The following is a 16,102-nucleotide window of genomic DNA, read 5'->3' as shown; positions in this document are numbered from 1 at the left end:
GGCTGTGATTACCTTCATGGTAGGACAGTCTGGTTGTTTGTATGGGTCAGGGGGTGATTGAGTGATTGGCAGTGAAGATGTCGGCAGAGACGCACTGACTAGATGTAGCTGAATTTTCTCGTCCTGCCTCTGAACTCTCTTACAGCAGTTGGATGAGTTTGATTTATTTCTGTGGGGTTATTCCCAAGTGATGGCAGCGTGAGATCAGAGTCCCACCCATTGTTCTGAACAAATAAAGATTAAAAACAACGAAAAAGAGGAACTCTGTTTATCTCAGCCCCGCACCAATAACTCCTATGATCTGACTCCGAATTACAGTCTCAAAGAGCCAACATCTGCATTGGACAGACCCTTATTTAGCCACAACTCCACTGATTCACCTTAATAGCCTGACCCCCAATCTATTCAGAAATGTGGGGCCCTACAGAGCAGCATGGGCCAAATTCTGCTCTCACTTGCACTATTGCCGCCTACGGATGTCAGTCGGGTTGCACCAATGTTAACCACCAATGGAATTTGGCTCTACACGATCAATCGGGACCAATACTTCCTCACTACAAACCTATTACTATCATTTTAACAGTCTCTCTCTCTTTCTCAGTATTTATATGGTCCCCAAGACAATAGTATACGAACGCCTCTCCAATGTGTCTGGCTTGGTTCTTACACGTTTCCTGAAACCCATTTATTCAAAGGCAGTGTCAAATTCCACACCAGTGCTGGCATAAATCCTGCTAGAATTGGATGTTGCACATTTTTAAAAAAAAATGGGCTAAAAATAGAGTTAGGGGAGGAAATGCCTGTAACTTATGCTATGGAGAAGAAGGGATTGCATGAAATAAAACCAGCAGGCAATTCCAAAAGACTGGCGCAACATTAACCAAACAAAATCATAACGGGACAGATTGTCATGTTAATAATGCAACTACGGTGGGTAGAACCAGCTTCTTGTAGTAACTGAGGCCAAGGAACAGGTTTATCATTTGGAGGTGCCGCACGGCGATTTTAGCTGCATTTGCTATCACAAAGACTTCGACAAACCACATATTATTTCACCAACACATTCCTCATTCCACCGTCAAAAGGATGGCCAGGCAGGACAATGACAATGAGTCTCACAAACAGGGCAAGGCTTAAACAGGCTTGTTCTCAATTTTCCTTCCTGTCACCTTGAAGCAATGATGCACATTTCTTCTTTTGGGGGCATGATCTTTTTTAAGTCTCTACTTCTTAATCTAAGCTATAGAGGCATTTTAATATGGCCATCATCTTGGAAACTGTGAGCACCCAGCTACTGTATTTGCGGATGCAACAGAAAAACTTAGGACAGATAAGATAATATGTACCTTGACTGTACCTAGTAGCCAAATTATGCTGTCAGTTACCCAGATGTAAATCAAGGGTAACTTCACTGGCTTTAATGGAGTTTCTCAAGATTTACCCTTGATATTGGTGAACATCTAAAGTCTAAGTCAGGCTGTGCAGTTTCCTCTCACTTGCTTTCCATATGGGAACAAAATGGCTACAATTTACAGCCTGGAACTTCTGCACGGCTTGGCACGGATGCGACTACAAATATTTTAAAAAATCAAAAAGTTTAAAAATGAATGAAAACGGACTTTGCCAGTGTGTCAAACACACCAACCCAATTATCTGGAAGTGAATGTGCATTAGTTAATGTGTCTTTCTAAAATTTCAACAGCACTGTTGAGCAGTAATAAGAAAAATATGAATTTCAATAGCTGGAAAATGTCTGAAAACCTTGGCTTCCTCCTTCAAATGAAGAGATCAAATGTGTCAAGAGCGTTATACAAAGCAGGTCTTGCTAGGGAAGTTCATCCTGGTCTTCTCACAACCCAGTTTGCAGCAAAGGTTCATTAATATCAAATTAAGAAATCCAGAGCTCCCTTTATATAGGCATAAGCATTTTTCTTTACAGCAGACTAAAACTTGCTGGATTTTGCTTTATTTTCACCTGGCTTGTTGCGCTCATTGCTGTTTTCTCCTGGCTTGGAGTAGCTTGGAATCATGAATTTGTAAGACTGAGTTTCTGTGTTTTGGGGGGTTGTTGTTTTTTTAAACCAATGGTGATCTGGCATTTTCCAACCCAATAAATACCCAGGGATCAGTGTACAAGGGTTCTCAAATGAAGGATGAATTTTATATTAGTCACTCTTCTATACATAAGATTTCAGAACAGTAGGATATAATCAGCACTCTCTCTAAAATGAGATCTCTCTTTTAATGAAATGGAGTAACACATTTTCACAGAATATTTCTGGTTTGTGCCCCATATTTTATGTAATTTTTTAAAAAGCCATTGCTGAAAGAAACCCTTAATTGTAGATTAGTTAAGTTTTATAGTCAATGAAGCAGCTTCCGTCTCCTCAAGACAGACAGCTGTCTCCAAACACAGCTTTCAGGATCCCACATGAATAAACAATGAAGCACTCAAAGGCCTGTCCTTGAAGTTGTTTGGCTGGCAGTAGTTTAGCCAAGTGCTGAATCTAATAAATGATTGATAACTGAAACTACCCTACCATCTCCATTCTTTATTTTCAGTACAGAACAGAGCTGGACTCCAGCTACAGAATCTGGATCCACATTTTGAATGCCCCAAAGTCTGGTGGAGGTTCATATCTGAGAAAGGTACGTAAGTAAAAAGCAAAATTCAAACCAGAGTTCAGGCTGCAAACCCTTCCAAGCGCTGGGGGTGCATCCTACAGAACAAACCAAGGGCTCTCATCAACAGGAAGTCTGAAATTCAGGAACAAAATTCTGCATTGGACTGAGTACGGAGCAGCCCGTATCAATGGTGAACACTGGTCCATTCTTTCCCTAGTGCAGTGGTTTTCAAACTGTGGGTCATGACCCAGTACTGGGTCACGGAATGTCAGGCACTGGGTCGTGACAGCCCTGGTCAGCACCGCCGACCGGGCTGTAAAAAGTCCCATTGGCGGTGCTTCCCGGCTAAGTCAGGCTAGTGCTCTCCTGTTCTGACACCGCGCTGTGCCCCGAAAGCGGCCAGCAGCACATCCGGCTCCTAGGAGAGCACGGGGCTCTGTGCACTGGCCCCCTTCCCCCCCGAGCACTGGCTCCGCACTGGTTCCTGGCCAATGGGAGCTTGGGGGGGGACAGTGCCTGCAGGTGAGAGCCACATGGAGCCACTTGCACACCTCTGTCTAGGAGCCAGACCTGCTGCTGGCTACTTCCGGGGCACAGCGCGATCCGCGGTGCCAGGACAGGCAGGAAGCCTGCCTTAGCACCCCTGCTGTACCACTGACCGGGAGCTGCCCGAGGTAAGCCTGCGCCCCAGCCCTGCACCCCAATCCCCTGCCCCAGCCCTAAGCCCCCCCAAACCCAGAGCCCCTTTCTGCATCCCAAACCCCTCATCCCCATCCCCACCCCAGAGCCTACACCCCCAGCCCAGAGCCCTGACTCCCTCCCCCTGCCCCAGCCCAGAGCCCCAGCCCACACCCTGAACCCCTCATTCCCAGCCCCACCCCGCAGCCCTCACCCTCGCACCCTAACCCTCTGCCCCAGCCCTGAGCCCATTCCACACCGCAAACCCCTCATCCCCAGCTCCGTTGGGTCGCAGGCATCAACAATCTGGCCAGAAAAAAAAAGTTTGAAAACCTCTGCCCTAGGGTCTTCACTCTTGCCAAACTCTTTTGGAGACCACATTACATTCAAGTAAAGTGTTTTTGCATTAATAATACATTAATAATACATTACCAATGACTGAGAAGCAAAAAAACCTTCCCCTTATTCCTATTATGTCAATAAAACATCCAGCACTTTTGAGTGTTCTTCTTAAATCTTTTGGGTAGTATCATCCAGCCAATTACCTTCATCTATCAAAGACTGATGGATAATAAAACGAATCTAAATCAAGGGTTTGAGCTGGGGCGGGGCGCAAGGTTGGAATGAAAGGCAGAGAAATGCAATTTTTAATATGAAGAATCACAAACACACAAAGTCAGCAATCAAGAAGAAACCCAATTACAAGATATTAAACACAAGGCAGTAAAGCTTAGCCTGTACCACGCACACCCCAACCAGACACGCTGGTCTCCTGACGCTGCTGAGCGAACATCCCTCACTCACCCCAGCCACCAACCGTAACATCGTGACACAGTAAATATACAGTGTAATTCAACCATTCAGTATGTACCCCACCTATATATCGTATCAGCAGGTTTACCCAAACCCAAGGCCAGGGAGGGGAAACTCAGTGAATTAGTGTAATGGCTACTCTAGTGATGGCAATACAAAGAAAGTATTTAGAAAAACTGGTGCATAGGCGGAAAAAAACATGAAATGAATACATTGATCACTGACAGGAAAAGAGTAAACGCCTGTTTCCGTCATCTTACAGTAACATTATGCATTAAAATCTCTATACTTTGATCAGTGAAAGCATTAATTATCATGTCCATCAGGAACATCGTTATTGTCAAACTGCCTTTTACCATGCTAATGAATATCCATTTTTCATAGATAGATAGATAGATAGATAGATAGATAGATAGATAGATAGATAGATAGATAGATAGAGGGGGTGTATGGGGATAGATAGATAGATAGAGGGGGTGTATGGGGATAGATAGATAGATAGATAGATAGATAGATAGATAGATAGATAGATAGATAGATAGATAGATAGATAGATAGATAGAGGGGGTGTATGGGGATAGATAGATAGATAGATAGATAGATAGATAGATAGATAGATAGATAGATAGATAGATAGATAGATAGATAGATAGATAGAGGGGGTGTATGGGGATAGATAGATAGATAGATTATCTATCTATCTAATCTGATAGATAGAAGCAGCTCTTGCTTTAATCAGTCATTTTACAGATAATTGCTTAGAAAATCTAATTTTAAATTTTCTAGCTCTGTAAGTGAATCAATTATGCAATAAAACTGCATGTTACTTAAATGGTTAGACAATATTTGAGGAACCATTTTAAAGGACCCCAACATTTCATAAAGTCTAAATGTAACCCTATATTTCCAAAGCAGAGGGTGGAATTTATCTGTGTTTCCCACTTACATTGATGGGAGCCATGGGGCTGAAACTCTTTGAACATAGAGGAGAAAGTGTCATTATAATGAGCGTTCCCTCTTCCCCTCTAATTTTATGGCTGTGTGGCTTTGAGGGTCTGGAGGGGTAAAATCCACGCCTGTGGCCATCTCTGCCTCCTCACGCCGGAACCTGCTCCTTTGGTTAACTGCCTTCTAGAATGCAACATTCAGCTCCTTCCAGTCACTAGCTGGGAGCCGGCATCATGACATCACCTCTTCTCTCTCTGGTCCTTTAGTGGTAGATGCTCACCCACAGGCTTTTAATAGCTTCAAATGGATGGTTAGAAAAAGACTAGCGGAGTCACCTTGGGATAAAGGCATTAGAGACTCAGAACTAGCACCTCGCTCCCTACACCATAGCTCTGCGGATCGGTGGCTTGCCGGCTAGAACACTTACCGGTCTCACATACAACCCTGTCCCTTGTCATCATTTTTCACCCCACCCAGACGTTTTGCGTGGATTGCCTTTAGCATTATTATCACTATCACGGTATTACAGTTAGCTCCGCTCGTCTTTCAAATCTAAAGTCACAGGGTGTAAGTCCAGAGGGGAGCACCAGATCATCCAGTCTGGCCTCCTCGACAGCCCAGGCCACCGCCACCCACATGCTAAACCCAACACCCAAAATGAGACCCAAGTATCGCAGCCTACAGGAGACTGGACTATTATCTGCTACAGGCAGTGAACGGGAGGCACCGAGCTTCACCAGGGCCCAAGCCCCTGCAATGGCAGGGACAGGATGATGTGAGATGCACCCAAATGGTCCTGGCAAGTGGCCCGCACCCACATGCTGCAGAGGAAGGAGAGAAACCCCAAGGTCCCGGCCAGTCTGGCCTGGGGGAAAATTCCTACCCAACCTCACTTATAGCGATGAGTTAGACCCTGAACATGTGAGCACCGACCAGCCAGCCAAGCACCTGAGAGAGAATGTGCGGTGCCCCCTCCGAGCCCCCCCCACCCCCAATCCCGGCCAGCCCTGATGCTTCAGTGGAAGTTGATTTAAAAAAACCCAAACAGAACACACTGGGGTGGGGGAGGGGAATCCCTTCCCACCCCTGAAACGCTGAGGCAGGAGCTTAGAGACGTAAACCAAAGCAAGCCCCAGACCTGCTGAGCCCTGCCCAGGGCAGCCGCCTAGGGCGCCTAGTGGTTGAGGGCGCCTAAAAGCCCGCTCAGGCGAGGAAGTAGAGTGGAGGTGAGCTGGGGCGGGCTCCCTGGGCGGGGTTAGCTGCCGCAGAGGGGGGTTCCCTGGGTGGGGGGGGTGGCAGGCTCCCCGGGTGGGCATAGTTAGCTGCCATGGAGGGGTGGGGGCGGGGTTAGCTGGGGGGGGGGGGGGGGCGCAAGATGGAAGTGTTGCCTAGGGCGCGAAACTTCCTTGCACCGGCCCTGGCCCTGCCCCGTCGCACACAGCGCTCAGACATTGTCCTGCTCTCTCACAGGTCAGATAGAAGAGTGCAGGCCAAAGAATGCGTGTGACAATGGCAGAGTCGCAGCGGGGCACTGCGTTTGGATGTGTCGCTTATTTGCCAAAAAATGCACTTTCAAGTCAACCCAAACGATTTGTGAATTCGAGCTGATTCGGCAACCAGCTTGGACTGAAAAAAAAACAACACCATTTTTTAAATTTATTTTTTAATAAAAAAGTCAGAGTTTAATTTTGAAAATGTCAAAATGAAACATTTCAACTTTTCATTTTGACATGTTTCATTTTGAAAATTAGCTAGATTTATTATTTTAAAAGAAGAGAATTTTTTTTTTTATCTAAACCAGAATTATTTTGGGTTTTCATTTCAGCAGAAAAAAACTTGAAAAATTTCCATTTTGGGTCAGCCTGAAGGGATTCTTTTTTTTTGAATTTTTCAGGGAGGCCACTGAACCGAAAAGTCAATGATTCACTCAGCTGTAAACAGAGAGAGTCCTTTGAACTGCTTTAGTGCCTCCCACCTGAAAATCTCAGAGTCTTTACACCTGCTACTGAATTTAATTTTGCAATGCCCCACTGAGGTCGGGAAACATCATCCCATTATACCGGGCTAGGGAAACCGAGGGTCAGAGACGTTAGTATCCCCTTTTCAGACTTGGAGGTCTAAGCAAACCGTCTGCTTTTCATTGGTGCTGGGACCTCACTAGAAAGTGCTCCGCACATTGGAAAATCAGGCCATTTATGATGATGCCAAAACAGGGCGTTAAGTGCCAAACTCCAGACAAACAAGTGTAATACTGTTGGCCTGAGTAACGTGTCCCAAATCACATGGCAGATTTGTAGCAACAAAGGGGAGAGAATCCAGCTCTCTCCACTACCAGAGAACGTCTCCCCTCAAGACAGCAGTCAGGTACTTGCTGTGCAGTTTTACACATCACCCTGCCCAAAAACAGGCTCCACCACCACCCCACCTCCACAACAGGGAAGAAACCAGCAATCTTCTAGCGTGGCTGAATCTTTTGTGAATTTCCATGGTCATTTACACCATATCTTTAAGCATAACTGTTTCTATAGCTATAAAACGAACCTACATTAGGATAACACAGCGCCTAACGGCCTTTGCCCACACACTTTCACCAGAGCTGCAGGCCCTGGATTAGCACAGAAGAACAGTTAGGATCCCTAATGCCTTTTGCTATTAGTGCATAAAGCAATGCAATTAAGAAGGATGCACAGCAATGCAAAGAACCCCATGTTGTCATTGTGTAGCACTCGCCCCACACACGTCTCTCTCTGCATCGCTGGTAGATGCTGTTTCCTTTGTGGTGGTTTGTCCAGCGTTTGACTGTAAGCTGTTCGGGGGAAGGAACACACACACCCTTTCTGTCTCTACAAAGCACTTAATATCCGTGGGCAGCGGTATAAAGAAAAACATTGGGTCTGGCCAAGGAGAGCTCAGAACAATTCAAAGGACAAACAGGGCAAAGATGGCTTGATAGCACCTCACCATTCCCCAGCCCTGGGCTTGGTCCCTGTGATGGCAGCCAGAGGCCAGCAGGGTGCAGGGAAGGTCAAGATGTCCCCCGCTTTCCCATGGCCCTTTCCCATGGCCATGCCCTTTGTGCTGACTATGGGGGGGACACTGCATTCGACTACAGCAACGCCAAAGATCCTGCCGTGAGCAGGTCCGTCGGCTTTCTACCAGCAGGGCAGCACCGGGCCAGGTCCGGGTACTATAGAGCCATGCTTAGCGCCACACATCCTGGAGTCACAGCAGACTCACAGCTGCCATGTCAGAAAGAAAAGCCAGTTTCTAGTCTTTATGGTTGCAAAGAAAAGCTTGAAAGTGTGACTCAAGTGTCACCGATGCAGCTCCATCTGCCTGACTCTGCAGGCAGCCTGAGACGGTCACTCTGAGGGGGTGACTTGTCCCACACATCCTGGGCGGGTACTGCTCTGGGGGCCCCACCAGCCCCACCTCAGTAGGGAACTCTGTGTGGGGCAGGTGGAGAAGAGCACCGCAGGTCCCCCCACAAGCAGATATACCCCAAATGCTGGGGGGAATCCAAGGGCCTCCCTGCTGCCCGCTGGGTATGGTGCCACTCCTCCTGTGGAAAGGGGGGTCTTGCTGCTGTTCCTGGTGGAAAGCCGTGGGGCCCGTGCCACTGTCCCTGCACCTTGCGGAGGGAAGGGACCCCCCGCCACCAGCACTGCCAGCAGGACCATGGCAGAGCAACAGGAAGCCCCATGTTGGAGGGCTCCCCGAGCACCAGAGTGCCTTCTTGGGGACCTGACTGCTCTAAAGCACTAGCCAGCGGACAGGACCCAAACCTGCAGTGTGTCATTTCCCCCTATGTTGTGCCTCAGGCTCTGGGAAAGACCGCCAAGCCACAAGGAGGCTGCCCTGCCTTCCTCCCCTCACCACGGGCACTGGAAGGGAGGGTCTGTCCTACCATCCCTACCAGCACAGACAAAACCATTGCCCCTTGGCACGAAGGCAAAGGGAGACCCCAGCACCAGGGATCTAACCCTGCAGGGCTAACTCAGTCCAGACTCCCAGGGGGGTTAATGCCAGGTAGCTTGTCTCTTGACTGGCTGTTTCCTTTCCAAACCGTGAAGTCTCACAGGACCACGCGCTGTGCTTGTCACCTTTTTGGCCTGCGACTGAAGAATCTGGCAAGCCACCAGTATCCTTTCTCCTCCACATTAACTCCGGCCAAGCTCTGCCATTGGGAGGGATGCCTGGAATGGCATCGCTTTCTCCTGTGTCCGAGAGGATCTACTGCCTTGGAGGGATGGAGGAGGAGGAGGATCAGGTAGCAAAAAAAATTCTCGCCCACTTTGCTGAGAATCACAGTCCCCCCTCCCCTTTGTCTAATTAACTTGATGTGACACAAAATACTCTCCTGTTTTCCCCCCTTGGAATGTGCTAGAAAAGCAGCCATGCAAAAACGAACAGAATACATTTAAGGCTAGGCAGAGCCTTTGGCCTCAGGCCTGAGACAGGGTCCGTATGTGGCTGCACCACTCCAGGGGGCGCACTTCCTCCTGCCTTGTCGTGCAGGAGAAATTTGTCACCTTTTTGGGGGGCGCAACTTGTTTCCCCACCTGGTACCTGGACAGCTCAGCCGGCTGGTGTATTTAGGGGCAGAGTCATGGCTCCACCCATACCCTGCCCCCACCCTGCCCACTTACTCACGAGGACAGGTACCACAGGTGTGCAGGGCCCCCACGCCCAGAACTGCCATCTGAGCAGCCCACACACCGCATCTTAGGAGGGGAGCAGCCCCCACTTCCACTTACTACTCCCCGCTGCAGGCACATTTGGGCTGGGGACTGAATGTCGGTCTCCAGTCACTGCAGGAAGTGTCTGACTGAAGAGCACGGCTGCTTTGAGCACTTCCAGATCCCGACAGGAATCTGCAAAAGTGGAGGGCCATCAGCGAAGCATCAGGTACAGGCCACATCCCGAGACATGCTGCACTGATGCTATTGCTGGTCTGGTCTCACAAATCCTAGACTTCGGGTCAGGAGATTTCGGTCTGATTGCTTGGGACAGCTGAGTTCAGGGACTGGGCAGGTGGTTTTCTACACACCCTGTTCTAATATAGGACTATTATGAATGAGGACTTTAATCAGTTTGATTACTTTAATCAGTTCAGCGCATGTTCTCTCTCAGGTCTGTAGAGCGCTGGATTTGAATGCATGCTCCCTACAACCACCACTGGTAGGTGAAGGGGAAATGGAACAGTTTAAGACAGAAGATGACATCAGAAAGGCATCATCACCAGGCGAACATGAACAGTGATATCATGATCACAACACACAGGCCATTACATGTGGAGGTCTACTTGCTAATGGAAAATAACATGTAAATGAGTCACTTATTCAGAGCAACTCAGCTGAAAGTGTATTTAGGATCGGGCAAAAAGACTATGGACACAGAGGAGTTTTGGACTGTGTGTATAGTCTCTCTGGATAGTGATCCTGGGCCATGCCTTGCCACATACAGATACACAAAAGGCTCTTTTCCGTGTTGGATTTGGGTACATTAGGCCTCTCCTGCTTCCACGGATATCAAGTGGAGTTTGACCAATGACTTCGGTGAGAGCAGGATCAGGCCCCTACACTGACCAGCTTCTTTGGAACGTCTCCATTGAGGGATCACGGTTCCATTTTTCCTTAAACTTCTCTCTGCTTTGGACTCGTCCACTTCCACAGGTTTGGTTTCTGGTGGGCTGACTCTGGCTGGGCTTCCTTTTACAGGGAAAAATAAACCCAGAGAGCCTCATTTTCCTCAGCATTGACGAGTCTAGGAAGAGGAACCTGATGCCAGTTTTCTGCAAAAACGCAGGGCTGCCCTGATTTCCCACCCCACGTGGCCCCTTCACTGACACCAACAGCCCCTGGAACTCTGATTGCGATGAAGTATGTCTTGCAAATTGACAAGCACAAGAAACAGTGGCCAGATGGCATCTCCTGCTCCGTTGGCCCTTTTCTCCAAAGCCAAGGAGTGACTGTGTTATAATGGATGTGTCTGCGCTAGAATGGAGTTCAGGAATCCCGTATCAGGTGGGGTTATCAGCACAAGGAAGGTGCACCCTGGTTTGCAGTTATTACCATTCCACCCTCACTTATGTTAGAAATCCTACAGAGAGCCACCAGTCTGTTGTTGTACTGCATGACAATGCAGAGAATGCATTCTTTCTAAGACACGGGCTTTTCATTTGTCCATCAAACACGCATACAAATAGCACCTACACAAGAGCTATAGGGGCCACACATCAGTCAATCACAACAATAAATGTGGCAGTTCAGTAATTGAGGTTTCTTCACTGTTTGAATTTCCAATCTAATCAGATCTTGGCAGATTTAAAAACAAAAACTACCCCCCACTTACCTGTGCTCAAACCCTGTTAATTCTACTGCTCACAGTAATGGCATTTCTAGGACATGCTGCCTCTATATGACTGAAATAGCTGCTTGCCTTAATCAGCATATGATCAAATAGTTTCACCCAAGAGAGCTACAGCCCTGATTGACAAGACAGTGATAAAAATAAAACGGGGGGTTAAATATAGCTAGTTCAGGTCTGGGTAACGCATGGAGTATTGTATTCTAGGCGTCTACATCATTTCCCTTGAATTAATACTCTCCATATTCTTGCTCTTGTCCTATGTATATCGATCAAAGCGGCTGCCGGGTCTGTCAGAGAGGGGTGCTGGAATGACATCCAGCCTTCTCCTGAGCTAGAGGGACAGGCCATCAGCCTTTCATCGGTCATAAATGAGAGTTCATGTCCCAACGGAATGTGTGTGGATGCGGTCCGTGCAATCAGATAGACGTGTGTGTGTGTGTACACCCGGAGAGACACCCGCCTGGTGTGAATGAATGGGGGTGGGTTATAGATAAGGGGGGGAATGTAGTTGCACATTAGCCGGCTAAGCGCTGTCTAATGCCACACCGTCTCCTGGAGCAGTGGGTTCACTAGCACGACAGTCACCGCATTCCCCAGCCCGGGGTGCTGGGCTCCGTTTGCAGGAGCCGGAGGACCGGGCTCTGCTGTTTTCATGGGGGAAGACGGAGGGGTTGGGGGGATCCGTCTCATTATCACCCGCGTTCAGCGAGCCGAACCCCCCGGAGCATTACGTAAATCGTGAGCATTAAGGAAACAAATCACCAGCCAACATCTGTCTCCCCCTCACACCTCCCTGCGCCGCCAAGGGACTGGAAAGCGCGTCTGTTCCGCTGCGGGAGTTGCCAAGGACTCGCCTTCCCCAACCCCACGTCCCTGCCGGCGCTGCCCGATGCACCGGCCCCGGGCACTGCGGGGTTTCTGGGCTCAGCCCCCGGCCACACGGACCCCCAGGCCCCGGGCAGTCCCCAGGCCCCGGGCACCTACCTTTGCCTTCCATTGCAGACCCTGGCGAGCGTCGGGGAGTTGAAGAAGTTGCAGAAGATGCGCCGCTTGCAATGCGTCCTCTCCAGCCAAAAGCGAGAGCCCAGCCCGGGGGATGCCGCCTCCTCTCCCCGCTCCGCCTCGGAGGACGGGATTTCTCAGCCCGCGGAGCTGCACCCAACCAACCGAGACGACGGGATCCGCAGGAGCGCGCTCTGCGGAGTGCGAACCGGAGCGCGAACCGGAGTGCGCTCCGTGCGAACGGGGCGGGTTACCTGGAGCCGCAAGCCGGAGCTGTCCGCCAATGTGGTGCTGCAGGTGGAAGTGTCACATCAGCCCACTTGGCTGGCTCTGGCGGCGGCACGGCAGATTTGCATGGGAGCCGGCGCGCATGCCCAAGGCTCCCCCCAATGCATCCACCGCTCAGCCCGTAGCGAGCCCTGCCCTGCTGGAGAGCGAAGCTGGGCCCACAGCTCCTCTGCTGAAGATAAACACCGGACTGGATGTTCCCGGCCAGCACCGACACCGAAAAGCGGAGTGGATTGTACCTCACTCTCAGCTGAGAGCCGGCCCTGGGCTTGCCAGGCCGCTGGTCATTGCTGCGGGAGGATTGGTTAGTGGAGGTTATTCGGCACTTGCATTTTCCTCTAGTTGCTACCGTGTGAGTTCACCTACAGAGCCGCATAACCAGCACCTGCCACACAGCAGCCTCTCCCCCCTGCTCAGCAAACAGAGCAGTGCCCGAGTGGGCTTGTGGAAACCAAATCACTTTCAGGCAGCAGCGACAGCCACTTCTTTCTTAGGAGTATTTTAAAGGATCGTAATGAGTCCATGCACACAAACCTTTAAGAGTTGCATGCAAAAAATATCTGATGTACATGTGCAAGATAGGCCTTTGTGTATGTAAATGTATGAATATGCAAAACCCTGGTTTATGCAGCACCTGTTTTCAACATATAATTTGTATACCTGTGCAATTTTGTACATGGATTTTTTTTTTAAATCAAGACCAGAACATTCATTGATGTTAAACCCAGAAGGGACCGTTATGATCATCTAATCTGGCCTCCTGCGTGGCACAGACCAGAGTATTTCACCAAGTAATTCCTGGATCTAGCCTATGGCTTCTGGGTGAGCTGGAGCAGATCTTGCAGAAAGACATCCAGTCTTCATTTAAAAACTCCAAGTGGTGGAGAACCCACCACCGCGCTAGACAAGCTCTTCAGATGGTTAATTACCATCACTGTTAAAAACCCATACCTTATTTCTACTCTGAATATATCCAACTTCAGCATCCAACCATTGGAGCTTGCTCCACGTTTGTCTGCTAAATTAAAGAGCCCTCTACTACTAGCAGAAGCGTTCTCCCAGTGGAAATCCTTGTAGACTGTGTCATATCACACAAGCCTTCTCTTGGATAAACTGAATAGATTACGATCCATACATTTCTCTATCAGAATGGTTTTCCAGGCCTTGACTCATTCTTGTAACTTTTTGCTGAACCCTTTCCAATTTTTAAACGTTTTATTTTTTGGAGCCTGGCCATTGGAACTGGACAGAATAGTCTAGTAATGATCTCACTCATGCTGTAGACAGAAGCAATACCACCTCCTTACGCCTAATGGATAGCCTGGACATTCATCCAAGGGGCATGTTTGCCCTTTTAGCTACAGCATTGCACTGGTTGCACACGTTCAATTGGTTATCTGTCATGACCCCTAAGTCCTTTACAGAGTCACCACTTTCCAGGAAACAGTCCCCCATCCTAGAAGTGGGACCTACATTTGTTTTTTTCCTAGATGTATAACCTTATATTTGGCTACTAAAATGGATGGTGTTCAAGTGAACACAGCTTGGCATGTAATCCAGATCACTCTTTAGAATTGACCCGTCCTTATTAATGTTAACCACTCCACCAATTTTTGTGCAAACTTTACCAGCAACTATGTTATATTGGACCAAGAACAGATCCCAGTGGATGGGGCTGACCCATTTAAAATTACTTTGTCAGATCTACCAGTTAGCTAGGTTTTAATTCAGTTAATATGTTCTACCTTGATTTTGTAGAGTGCTAATTTTGTAATTGGATTGCGGTGTGGTACTCGCCAAATACCTTACAGGAGTCCTATGTATACTATGTCAACACTGCTACTTTTATCAGCCAAACTTGGGATTTCACCAGAAAGTGAGAGCAATTTGGTTTCCTTTAATTGTTTACTCACTGAGCCCATATCACCTTTTCCATGAGTTTACCCAGGATCAACATCAAGGTAACTGGCCTATAGTTTCCTGGGTCATCCTGTTCACCTTTGAAATGTTGACACAACATTAGCTTTTTTTCTCCAGTCCTCTCTGGATCTTTCCTATGGTTCTAAGATTTGTTTTAAAAAAAAAAATACATCAAAGGCTCTGAGAGCTCCTCAATACAGCTAGCTATTGAAAAATGTTCCTGTCCCAAATAGTGACCGTTCAAATCTCAAACCTTTTCATTAACTGACCAGCCAAAACATTTTCTGTTCAACTTCAAGTCAATCAAAATGTTTCATTTCAGCAATTACAAAACATGGTGTTTTCGTTTTGATCTTTTTTCTTTCTAATTAGCCTTAGTTTGAGTCTACCTGTACTAAAACCTTTGAATAAAAAATTGTTTTGACTCAAAACCCCAAAACTTTTTATTTTGAAAATGTTGAAATGGGATGTTTTTCACAATTTCTGTATTTGTTTTCCCAACAATTTTTTGAGTGATGAGATTTGTTGAAACTGAACCTGTTTCATGAACAAATTCAGCTTCAATAAATCAGCATTTGGGAGCAAAACAAAATAAACAAAGAAACAAAAAATAAAAAAAACCAAGCCCCGTCATTTTTGAATCCCTTATTTTCAGGTCAAAAAATTCCTGACCAGTTCTACACTTCAGTCAATTCTTTTAAAACTCTTGGGTTCAAGTTATTCAGTCTTGCAGAATTTAAAATGTTTAATTGTAGGAGTAGCTGTTTATCACTTTCCCTAGTTACCTTTGCTTGCATGCTTTTAGCAATAATGCTTAGCACTCTGATGTTATGGTAATGGGCATCATATGTGTACCGAGGCAAATAGATAAATGGGTATGTTACATGGTCATAATAGTACATACTGATAATAAGTGAACATTAACACTTGAAAAATAAAGGCTCAGTTCAGGAAAGCATTTGAGCACATGCTTAAGTCTCATGGACTTAAATTTAAGCATCTGCTTAAGTGTTTTCCTGAACTGGGCTTAAATGAACTAAATACAGATTTTGTCCTGAAATGTGATCCATGTGGGAAGGGCCCCTCTGGAGCCCCAATGACTATCCTGGAACTCTGTGCAAGGGAGTAAACAGCTGGGGCAAGATTCTCAGCTGGCATACATTGTCCTGGGGCTAGGATCATCAACACCATCTGAGAATCTGGCCCGTGCCTATCACACTCTATTAACGATCCTTTTATGATTATCATCTATTTTATGGTTATTTAGTCAGTCATTCACAATAGGGGTCGGCTACTTTCTTTTGCAGTCACATTTTAAGGTTCCATGTTTTATCTTACTTATATTTCATATTTATTCTTCTTCTCACTGTCTTTCCAGTATATTTTAAAGGGGGAACTTCAGGCATTCCTAGCTGTTGGCTTTCTTGTGTGTTTCCAAATATTTTTAATTTGTGTA

General features: G+C 47.3%; 1 protein-coding gene across 1 annotated transcript in view; it reads right to left on the bottom strand.

Moving 5' to 3' along the window:
- The window catches only part of FGF12 (fibroblast growth factor 12), a 281,344-nt gene extending 268,570 nt beyond the window's left edge, over positions 1–12,774 (bottom strand). The window contains exon 1 of the mRNA XM_005302887.5: positions 12,421–12,774. Within this exon, the coding sequence (XP_005302944.1) occupies positions 12,421–12,433 (13 nt within the window). The 5' untranslated portion in view covers positions 12,434–12,774. The remainder of the gene's footprint in view (positions 1–12,420) is intronic.
- Between the last annotated feature and the right edge of the window lie 3,328 nt (positions 12,775–16,102).

This window comes from Chrysemys picta, chromosome 9, assembly GCF_011386835.1.
Source record: "Chrysemys picta bellii isolate R12L10 chromosome 9, ASM1138683v2, whole genome shotgun sequence".
Taxonomy (NCBI): Eukaryota; Metazoa; Chordata; order Testudines; family Emydidae; genus Chrysemys; species Chrysemys picta.
This window is presented reverse-complemented; position numbering and strand designations above follow the sequence as displayed.